We start from the raw sequence: 11,404 nt of genomic DNA on the forward strand, positions 1-11,404 counted from the left end.
CAGAGGTATTAAATATTCTTCTTGGTAACTTACCAAATCAGACTCTAGGTCTGTGATTTTCAATCCTTTTTGGTTATTAATCCACAACATGGTCAAAACTAATTACAATGATCCTGAGTTAAGGCACAATCATTTTGTTGTGCGGGAGAAAAGGGGCTGATGCAACAGGATGAATTTCATTCCCTACAGCTCCTTCTCCCCTGCTCAGAGGGTATGTCTACACTACCGCGCTAGTTCGAACTAGCGGGGTAATGTAGGCATACCGCACTTGCAAATGAAGCCCGGGATTTGAATTTCCCGGGCTTCATTTGCATAAGCGGGGAGCCGCCATTTTTAAAACCCCGCTGGTTCGAACCCCGTGCAGCGCGGCTACACGGGGCACGAACTAGGTAGTTCGAACTAGGTAACTACCGTTACTCCTCGTGAAATGAGGAGTAACGGTAGTTCGAACTAGGAAGCCTAGTTCGAACTACCTAGTTCGTGCCCCGTGTAGCCGCGCTACACGGGGTTCGAATCAGCAGGGTTTTAAAAATGGCGGCTCCCCGCTTATGGAAATGAAGCCCGGGAAATTCAAATCCCGGGCTTCATTTGCAAGTGCGGTATGCCTACATTACCCTCCTAGTTCGAACTAGGAGGGTAGTGTAGACATACCCAGAGAGAGCTGTTTCAAAAGGCTCCACAGCCCCTTGAAGAGCTTTTAAATAAGCCTGTGAAAGGTGAGGAGCTATTCCTGGAACTGTAGTGGCAGGATCACACACCTCAGGAGGGAAGTGTGGAAGTGAGCTATTCTTTTCCTCCCAAGAGGCTCCTGTTGGGTTTTAGGCCTGGTCTTCACTTACCAGGAGATTGAGGCTGCAGAGATCAATCTCCCGAGGATCGGTGTAGCATGTCCTTACTAGATCCACTAAATCAACCACTGATCATGCTCCTGTTGACTCCAGTACTCCACAAGATCATGAGGAGTAAGGGAAGTTAACAGGAGAGTTTCTCTTGTCCATCCCCAGCAGTGGAGATGCCACAGGAAATCCAACTAAGATACATCAACTCCAGGTATGCTATTCACTTAGCTGGAGTAGCCTACCTTAGCTGGAGTTCCCTACCTTACTTTTGTGGTCACCAACCAGTCGATCACGATCGACTGGTCGATTGTAGGGGCACTGCCAGTCGATCACGAGACAGTGTTCCCAGACCCTCCTTGCTCCCTTCACACTTAATAAGGAGCCCATGCTGAGGCTACAGCCTCCCGCAAAAACAGAGCTAACTCTGGCTCCCTGTGGCATGAAAAGGAAGTCCTGCAGTTCCACGCCAGATCCAGAGCCAAATCCAGTGTGGAGCCTTGGGAAATTCTCCCCCCCCTCCCCCATGGCAGGCAGGGAAGACAACAAAGTGCACGCTCCTCCCTGCCAACAACAGTGCATGCATTTTCTTATTGTCCCTTCCTTCCCAGTGCTCTGGGAAGGCGCGAGGGAGGGGAGGGTAGTTAAGATGGTGGTGCAGGATCCAGAGCAGCTGGATTTCTTAAAGGAGCAGCACTTGCGATTCTTCCAGCACTGGTGCAGGTCCTGCCCAAGAGATCCTTGTCCCTGGAGACCCCCCAGGTACCCGCCAAGCTGCTCCTACCCCCTCCCCTGGCCAGACCCCCACCAGCACCCTGCTGCTGCCCCCTCCCTCCTGGCCAGACAGCTCCTCCTGTACCCTACTTTCCACCCAGATTCTGCACCCCCATCCCTATTCTACTCACTGGCAGCTCTGTCCTGCACACTGGATCCCTCATTTTTGGCCTCACCTCAAAGTATAGACGGGATCACAAAATCCACTAATCCTGGAATCCCAGAAGAGTTAATCTGGCCTAAGGCCTTGAACCTCAGTCTTGCCTATCCTCCCCACAGGGCTGGAGTGCCAGGAGAGTGAGGTGTCTCAGTTAGGGCCACCTGGAGGGATTCTGGAGGGGTGATTGATTTGCACCTCACTTGTGTAGTCTGCAACTGAATTTTTTGGTGGGTCAGTGGCTCCTGACCCAAAACAGGTTCCTGGCCCCTCCCATAAATAAAGACAAAGCTGAAACGTTTTGTGTTGGACATAATATTTTATTTAAAAATGAAGCCTGGCCAACAAGCTCCCAATTGGGACCAAGCTCACATCTGGCCGCAGCATTGTAACAATCCTGCATCCCCCACAGACCTCAACCCTGAGCCCATCATACACCTGAACCCCCTGCCCTGAGCCCCTCATGCACCCCAGCCCAAACTTCTGCACCCCCACATCTACAAGTTTGTGGCTTGCTCCAGCACCCCAACCCTCCACCTGATCCCACTCTCTAGCCTGAAGCTCCCTCCCTGAACCAGCATCCCATTCTCCATCTTCTCCTGCACCCAAATTCCCTCTCAGAGCTTGCATCTCTCACCTCTTCCCACATCCAAATTCCTCATTCCCATCCCAGAACCCGCACCTCCTGTCTCAACCCAGTGAGAGTGAATAAGGGCTGAGGACAGAAAATGATGGGAAGGAGGGGAACAGAGAAGATAGGGCCTTAAGGAATGTGCGGGGTCTTGGGGAAGGGATGGGGTAGATCTTGGCTTGTCCTGACATTTAAAAAGTGATCTTGGGTGTAAAAATGTTGGAGGCCACTGCCTTAGTTTGACTTTGACCCCCAAGTGGAGGCCTGGCCTTAGTGATGGAGAAATTTTGCTCCTCTGACAGTAAGGTGATTAAGTTTCTCTCATGAGCCTCTTCCAGACTATCTCCCATCAAATGAATGCCACTGCTCTAGACATGACTAAGGCCAGATTTACACTAAAAGGGAAGATCAAATCAAGGCTGCAACTCCAGCTACATTAATTCCCTAGCTGGAGTCAATTTACCTTGTTTCGAGTTTCCCTGCTGTCTCTACAGTGGGAGGCCAATGGGAGAAAATGCTCCCATTGGCTTCTCTTTACTCCTCGCTGAAGGAGAAGTATTGGCTGCTGATGGTTCCCCGCTCCCCACCGAGTTTGATTTAGAGACTCTTAACTAGAGGAGTGTTAAGGGGAATGTTGGAGGTATAACGGTTAGCATGGCTGCCTTCCAAGCAATTGGTCTGGATTCAATTCTCAGCCAATGCAGGCTCTGGTTCAGCCTTTCCCTTTCTGGTTAAGCATGGGAATAGCCTAGAGAGGCTGAGGAATCTACATTATTTGAGATTTTTCCAAGCAAGTTATATCAACACCTGTCAGGAATAGACTAGACAATACTTAGCCCTGCCATGAGTGCAGGGGACTGACCTAGAAGACCTCTTGAGGTCCCTTCCAGTCATACGAGTCTACGATAGGGATGTTAAATATTGATTAACTAATCAAACAGTCAATGTTCAATTAGTTGATAAAGTCTAGTGCATGTTCTGCCCCTTCAGGGGCTCTTGTACATTTCAAAGTTGGAACACCACTGTGGAGCCCAAGGCCAGTCCCCCGCTGGGCTCTTGTACATTTCAATGCAGAAATGCCTGCATGGAGCCTGGGGTCAGCAGGGAATCCCTGCAGGCCCAAGGCTCCACATGGCATTCCAACTTTGAAAGGTACAAGAGCCCCTATTGCGGCCCACTGCGCTTCTGCCCCGTCCCCAAGAGCTGGAGGGATCTGACTTAAGTCAGCTCCTCCCAGTCCCCCCATCTCTTAGAGGCAGCAATGGGAGGAAGCAACTTGTCAACTAATGTGTCAAGCAAAAGCTTATTGGATAGTTATCGGATAGTTGATTAGTCACTTACATCCCTAGTCTACGACTCGCTAAATTGAACTCCAGAATATCAATTGTGGCAACATTGATCTTCCATTTAGTAAAAGACATGGCCCAAGATAAAAGTGGAACTAGCAGCTGGCAAGCCTTGTATTATGGATTGCAGAAGCCATGTTATCACTGCCCAAAATGCAGGTCTGGTAAAAATAAGTTCACAGAATTAGAGACCAATTTCTTGAGAATTTTTTCTTTCAAATAACTTTTTATTTCAAATTGTTTAGATTCAAAAACATTTCCAAAACACTACTGCACTAGCTTAATGAAGAGACAGTCATTTTTTGAGCCAAATTGAGTGAAGTGGAAAAAGTAAACTCATATTTAAAAATTCTTTGTTCTAATCAGAAACAGGTATTAGCAGCAGAGGTTCCAAATGGTTTATTTTGTTGTCATGTTTTTAAAATCAAAGAGCTCAAAAACACACAACCCCAGGTTTGATAGCTTCTTCTCCTCTTTCTTGCTTTTAAGTAGGCACCATTTTTAACATCAAGGAAGCTTCACCAAATACTGACCTCTAGACTTGGTTTATTTTCATATCAATCTTCACATAGCTCCTACCTATATATACACACAAACAAATCCTATATTTGGGGACAAGTAAAAAGCCCACTTTCTGAGTGATCTTCTCTCACTACAAGGTAGGAAATCTCCAGGACACTTTTTAGGGAGTATAAGGTCACAGCTGTTAAGAACATGTATGGCTCTGGAACCAATCAATAGATCTAATGAGAGCTAAGACACAATACTTGAAACACATGGGCTATGTCTACACTGCAGGCTTCTTGTGCAAGAACTGTTTTGCAGAAGAGTTCTTGTGCAAAAGGTCTTCCACAAGAGTGCATCCACACTGCCATGTGCTTTTGCGCAAGAGCATCCATGGCAGTGTGGACATTCTCTTGCGCAAGAAAGCTCTGATGGCCATTTTAACCATAGGGGCTTCTTGCGCAAGAAATTCATGTTACCTGTCTACACTGCCCTCTTGTGAAAGAGCTCTTGCGCAAGAGGGCTTATTCTTCGTAGGGAGAGGAATAACACTTCCGGAAGAAGCCCTGTTTTCTGACGCTATACAGGCAATCCCCGGGTTACGTGGATCCGACTTATGTCGGATCCCTACTAACAAACGGGACCCTTCCCCCAGCAGACCGCCGAGACGCGACTCAGCAGTCCCACCGCCCGCGTCCTCCACGGCGAGAAAAGCTGCCCCCCCCCCCGCCCCCAGCAGACCAGGGAGACGCAGAGCAAAGCCGTGGAGGATGCGGGGGGCTGCTGGGTTGGTCCCACAGCGCCGAGGTGCGGCACTACTGGACCAACCCAGCAGCACTCTAGCTGCTCTGCCCCAGGCGTCCCCAAGTCAGCCGCTGCTGAAACTGATCAGCGGCTGACTACAGGAAGCCCAGGGCAGAGCAGCTCTGCCTCGAGCTTCCTGTAGTCAGCCGCTGGTCAGTTTCAGCAGCGGCTGACTTGGGGACACCTGGGACAGAGCAGCTGGGGTGCTGCCGGGTTGGTCCAGTAGCGCCGTGGAGCGGCACTGCGGGACCAACCCGGCAGCGCCCCAGCTGCTCTGCCCCAGGCGTGTCTGATTCAGCCGCTGCTGGTCAGTTACAGCAGTGGCTGAATCTGGACGCCAGTTCCAACTTACATACAGATTCAACTTAAGAACAAACCTACAGTCCCTATCTTGTACGTAACCCGGGGACTGCCTGGACTGTAAATTTACTTGCGCAACAGCGCGCGTGCAGTGTAGCCAGCTAGCAAGTTTTTGCGCAAGAACGATTGTTCTCGTGCAAAGAGCGTGCAATGTAGACACAGCCATCACCTTACAGCTCTCGCAGAGAGGCATTTCACTTCTCTGAATCACTAGTGCATCTTCAGTCCCCCCCAGTCTGCCCCCCCCGCACGCTTCTCTGAATCACTAATGCATCTTCAGTCCCCCCCAGTCTGCCCCCCCCGGCACGCTTCTCTGAATCACTAGTGCATCTTCAGTCCCCCCCAGTCTGCCCCCCCCGGCACGCTTCTCTGAATCACTAGTGCATCTTCAGTCCCCCCCAGTCTGCCCCCCCCGGCACGCTTCTCTGAATCACTAGTGCATCTTCAGTCCCCCCCAGTCTGCCCCCCCCGCACGCTTCTCTGAATCACTAATGCATCTTCAGTCCCCCCCAGTCTGCCCCCCCCCGGCACGCTTCTCTGAATCACTAGTGCATCTTCAGTCCCCCCCAGTCTGCCCCCCCCCGCACGCTTCTCTGAATCACTAGTGCATCTTCAGTCCCCCCCAGTCTGCCCCCCCCCGCACGCTTCTCTGAATCACTAGTGCATCTTCAGTCCCCCCCAGTCTGCCCCCCCCCCGGCACGCTTCTCTGAATCACTAGTGCATCTTCAGTCCCCCCCAGTCTGCCCCCCCCCCCCGGCACGCTTCTCTGAATCACTAGTGCATCTTCAGTCCCCCCCAGTCTGCCCCCCCCCCCCCCCCCCCCCCGGCACGCTTCTCTGAATCACTAGTGCATCTTCAGTCCCCCCCCAGTCTGCCCCCCCCCGCACGCTTCTCTGAATCACTAGTGCATCTTCAGTCCCCCCCAGTCTGCCCCCCCCGGCACGCTTCTCTGAATCACTAGTGCATCTTCAGTCCCCCCCAGTCTGCCCCCCCCCCCGGCACGCTTCTCTGAATCACTAGTGCATCTTCAGTCCCCCCCAGTCTGCCCCCCGGCACGCTTCTCTGAATCACTAGTGCATCTTCAGTCCCCCCCAGTCTGCCCCCCCCCCCCCCCGGCACGCTTCTCTGAATCACTAGTGCATCTTCAGTCCCCCCCAGTCTGCCCCCCCCGGCACGCTTCTCTGAATCACTAGTGCATCTTCAGTCCCCCCCAGTCTGCCCCCCCCGGCACGCTTCTCTGAATCACTAGTGCATCTTCAGTCCCCCCCAGTCTGCCCCCCCCCCCGGCACGCTTCTCTGAATCACTAGTGCATCTTCAGTCCCCCCCAGTCTGCCCCCCCCCCCCCCGGCACGCTTCTCTGAATCACTAGTGCATCTTCAGTCCCCCCCAGTCTGCCCCCCCCGGCACGCTTCTCTGAATCACTAGTGCATCTTCAGTCCCCCCCAGTCTGCCCCCCCCCCCGGCACGCTTCTCTGAATCACTAGTGCATCTTCAGTCCCCCCCAGTCTGCCCCCCCCGGCACGCTTCTCTGAATCACTAGTGCATCTTCAGTCCCCCCCAGTCTGCCCCCCCCCGGCACGCTTCTCTGAATCACTAGTGCATCTTCAGTCCCCCCCAGTCTGCCCCCCCCCGCACGCTTCTCTGAATCACTAGTGCATCTTCAGTCCCCCCCAGTCTGCCCCCCCCGCACGCTTCTCTGAATCACTAGTGCATCTTCAGTCCCCCCCAGTCTGCCCCCCCCGCACGCTTCTCTGAATCACTAGTGCATCTTCAGTCCCCCCCAGTCTGCCCCCCCCGGCACGCTTCTCTGAATCACTAGTGCATCTTCAGTCCCCCCCAGTCTGCCCCCCCCGCACGCTTCTCTGAATCACTAGTGCATCTTCAGTCCCCCCCAGTCTGCCCCCCCCGGCACGCTTCTCTGAATCACTAGTGCATCTTCAGTCCCCCCCCGGCACGCTAAGGGGGCGGGATCCCCACGGGAGACGGGAAGGAAGGGAACTCTGAGAGCGGCCAGAGGACAGGTCGCGCCCCGCCCACTGGAGCCCTCACCAACCCCGCGCCCCCGCCCCGTGCGCACCGACCGCCAACGGCCGGCCCGACAGCCCCGCCCCTCACAGCTGCCGTTGGCCGACAGGGGCCCGCGGTCTGCGCTCGGCGCGGAGGCTGCCGGGAGCCGGCCCGGCTCACCTCCTCGGCCTGCTTGCGCAGCGCCTTCTCGCGCTCGTACTGCGTGAGCAGCTGCTCGTTGTCCTCGCGCAGCAGCTCCAGCTCCACCTCGTGCTCCTGGTTGTCGGTCAGCACCGAGTCCAGGTTCTCCAGCACCGTCACCACCAGCGGCATCAGCTCCTTCACCACCTCCTCGTCGTAGCAGCGGATGAGCCGCTCGAACTCGCGGTAGATGCTGTTGGCCAGGCCCGAGACGCGCTCCGACATGACGGAGCCCGAGCAGTAATCGTCCCCCGGGTAGCCGCCCACGCCGCCATCGTCCAGCTGGATCTCCAGCATCCTGCCGCCGGACCGGACCGAGCGCCGCCGCCGAGCTGCTGAGGCGGCCGCCGGCTCCGCCCGGCCCCTCCCCTGCTGCGCCAATGGGCAGGCCCGGCCGGCGGCGCCGCCTCCCGCGCAGTGTCAGCGCGCGCCCGCCCGCACGGCGGGGGGAGGGGCGCTGGGAGGCACCGCCCGGGCTCGCGAGCGGAGCGCCCCTTCTTTAATTAGACCCGCCCGGCTCTTCGTTTGCGGGGTCGCTGCTCTAGCAACCGTGAGGCCTCTGCCCGCCCCACCCCCACACGCTGGCGGCGGGCCGCGCCTTCATATCGGCGTCCGCAATACACAGCGCGGGGCTAACGAGCTGCCAGCCCCAGGACCAGGCTCTACGCAGAGACGTATCGGAGAGCAGGGTGGGATGAGGAGACGGTATCAACTTCATCGAAGCTTAAGTGATGGATGGTCCCGGAAACGGACAATAGCACATTGAAAGCATTTTACAAATATACTTAGTCCTCAAAACCTTCCTGTGACGATCACTAGCTCCAGTTTACAGATAGAAAAACTAAGACAGGAAGATAAAGTGACTCCAACAAGGTTATAGAGGGGGCGTCAGAACCAAGATTAGAACAAAGGCGTTCCTGAGTCCTAACACTCCACTCTGTGTTCCTCCTCATCCTCTTTAGAGAATCATTGAATAATAAAACTGGATGGAATCTTGAGACGTCCCCAAGTCCAGTCCCCTGCACTTGCTATTGCAATTTATAGGGATTTATTGCTATTTTATCTGTCCACACATCTATACAAGCAATATAATCACAGGACCTAACCACATAAGCCACCACATCAGAGGCTCATACAACTACACATCCACCAATGTGATCTGTGCCATCAAGCACCAGAAATGCCCCTCTGCCGTGTGTATACCGGCAAAACTAGACAGTCTCTACAACAAAGGGCTAATGGGCACAAATCAGATATTTGAAATGGTAACACAGAAACCTGTTGGGGCATATTGTAACTTGCCCAGGCACTCATTAATGCAGTGTTACCCAAATGGTGTTCTGTGGAACCCCAGGGTTTCGCAAAGTGAAAATAAGGGTTCTGCAAGAAAATTCCATTACAATAACATTTTATGATTTTTAAAAAAATAATATTTAAGCATTTATGAATTTTATTGAAAACAATTTTCATTTGTTTCCCACGATAAGTGTCCCTGTGTAATGCCAGCTTAGCCAGAGAGTGGGGACGATGATGTCACTACTCAGCGTTGCACATGCAGTCAATCAATGGTGCAGTCACCTGTTATATACCACCATAAATCCCCATACTCACTCTCAGGAACCGTGGATCATGTGGGTGACTGAATACGAATATATTAGCGCCATATCGGACAAAGTCAAAGCTTCAGCTGTCAAACCAGTTGTGATTTTTGTTTTAAAATATGTGCAATTAAACTAAATGTCGATCTCATTACCTAGTTTAGCATTTGTTTATTATTCTTACTTATTTGTGGTCTACTTTTTCAGTTCCATATATAAGACTGTTATTGGGGGTTCCACAAAATTCTTTCAAGTCTAAAAGAGTTCCAGGGCCAAAATAAAATTGAGAAACTGTGCACTAATGGATCTAAAAGTACTACAAGAGGCCCCCAACTTGCAACACGACTGATTCCGAGGGAAGTGTTGCAAGTCGGGGGCATCATAACTCGAACTTGCATTTACAATAGGCATTGTGCGCCTTCATAAATGCGGGCCAGGGACATAAGTTGGGGGGTTCCGGCCCCTTCCGCACTTACAAAAATGGTTGTAAGTTCAGGGGTCAGAAGTCGGGCTGGGGCCTCTTGTATAAAGCAATTTCAAAAACCAGCTGGAGAAAGAAGCTGCAGAACTTGGTTTTGTTTACAAGTTTGACACCTGCAATCAAGGTCTGAACAAAGACCTGATCTGGATGGGCAGCTACATTCCGCACCCTAATGACATAAAAAGATAAGCATGAGTCCATTCTATTAGCCCCATTTAGCACGGACACTAATTGACAATATTTTTTCCTTTTTTTTTAAGAAGTGGGTTGTGCCCATGAAAGCTCATGATACCATCTACATTTTTTGTTACTCTCTAAGGTGCTGCAGAACTATTTTTTTATAGGAAACATATCATTGATGAAATAACATTGATGTGTTCCCTTGAGTAATGTAAAGTTGCCAAACTGGCTATCCACTGCCTGCCCTATCCCCACCTTACAGCGTCCAGTGCTGGGGTCAAGCTAGGGTGTGTGTGGCTGAAGCATTGCTGAGCTCCAGCTATTCTCAGCTGCAGAACAGCCCAGACCTTTTCAACAGAACATGAATTAGACCAGTCAACCAAATATGCCCCCAGCTAGACCCAGAATATTGGGGCATGCGACAACATAAAACCACCATCCCACTTAATCCCCATTCTTGCACTGATCTTAGCTCAACAAGAGGGAGAAATGAAGTCTCAGCTTTGCCCAGACTATTAGAATACCTCTTGATTTATAGGTGCTGAAGAATAGTATTATTCAAAGCTCACTGAAGCCAATGGAGTCTTTCCATTCAATCCAATGAATGCTGGATCAGGCCCTCAGATCCTTAGTTTACTAAGCTGTTGCTGGATTTCAGAACATTTGAAAACCCCACCTTATATAGAGAGCAGAGTGTGTAATATTCTCTGAAGAAATGTTAACCCTTTCCTAACACCATCGCAATGGAATTACCACATTCCATCTGGAACACCCAGCCCTACTTCTTGTAACCATTCTCTCTCTAGCCCCTACAACTGACTGAGTACATCATAGTTTTCCTTGTACAACCCCTTTCAGGGAAAGATAAATTGTAGTGTAAAAAAAAGGAAGAACTGGCAGAGCTATACTAACCATCCTGCTTTAAAAATAGAATCATAGAAGATTAGGGCTGGAAGAAACCTCAAGAAGTGATTTAGTCTAACCCCCCAAAGTAGGAACAACCCCACCAATGTTCCCTCTAATTTTTCCATCCATGAGTGGAGTAAATTATGTTATATGCATCAAGGCATGTGCAGATGTGCACCACCAATAGATACACATGCTGTCAGCAATCGGTGCTCTGCTAATCAGCTAGGTGGCATGCAACTCTCTCCCAAGTGGATGCCCAAGTGCTCATTTTACAGGAAACACTTAACCCTACCTAAATCATCCCAGCCAGGGCTATGATAAGCCTCGCCTTAAAAACCTCTAAGAATGGAGATTTTACCACCTCCCTACGTAATCCAATCCAGTGTTTCACCACCCTCCCAGTGAAATAATTGTTCCTAATATCCAACTGTGATGGAGCCCCCAGCACCCCGCACTACACGGCAGCTGGGGGAAGTGCTTGTCAGCGAACGTGCCGCCAGGAGCGCCAGGGACGAGACGCAGGACTCTGAGGCGGCGGAACGCCTGGCGTCTTGCGCTGCTCGCCGGCTGAGGGAAGCACTCGGCGGCAAGTGTACCACTGAGAATGCCGGACC

At 51.9% G+C, this 11,404-nt stretch overlaps 1 protein-coding gene across 21 annotated transcripts in view; it reads right to left on the reverse strand.

Moving 5' to 3' along the window:
• The window catches only part of MAPK8IP3 (mitogen-activated protein kinase 8 interacting protein 3), a 126,876-nt gene extending 118,875 nt beyond the window's left edge, over positions 1-8,001 (reverse strand). For 18 of the 21 annotated variants that reach the window (XM_089782175.1, XM_089782173.1, XM_089782170.1 and 15 more), the window contains exon 1: positions 7,602-8,001. In XM_089782175.1, the coding sequence (XP_089638301.1) occupies positions 7,602-7,919 (318 nt within the window). In that variant the 5' untranslated portion in view covers positions 7,920-8,001. The remainder of the gene's footprint in view (positions 1-7,601) is intronic. The other 3 variants (XM_089782179.1, XM_089782178.1, XM_089782174.1) reach the window with 1 other exon arrangement.
• Between the last annotated feature and the right edge of the window lie 3,403 nt (positions 8,002-11,404).

The sequence above is a fragment of the Pelodiscus sinensis genome, chromosome 15, assembly GCF_052426305.1.
Source record: "Pelodiscus sinensis isolate ZL-2025 chromosome 15, ASM5242630v1, whole genome shotgun sequence".
NCBI lineage: Eukaryota > Metazoa > Chordata > Testudines > Trionychidae > Pelodiscus > Pelodiscus sinensis.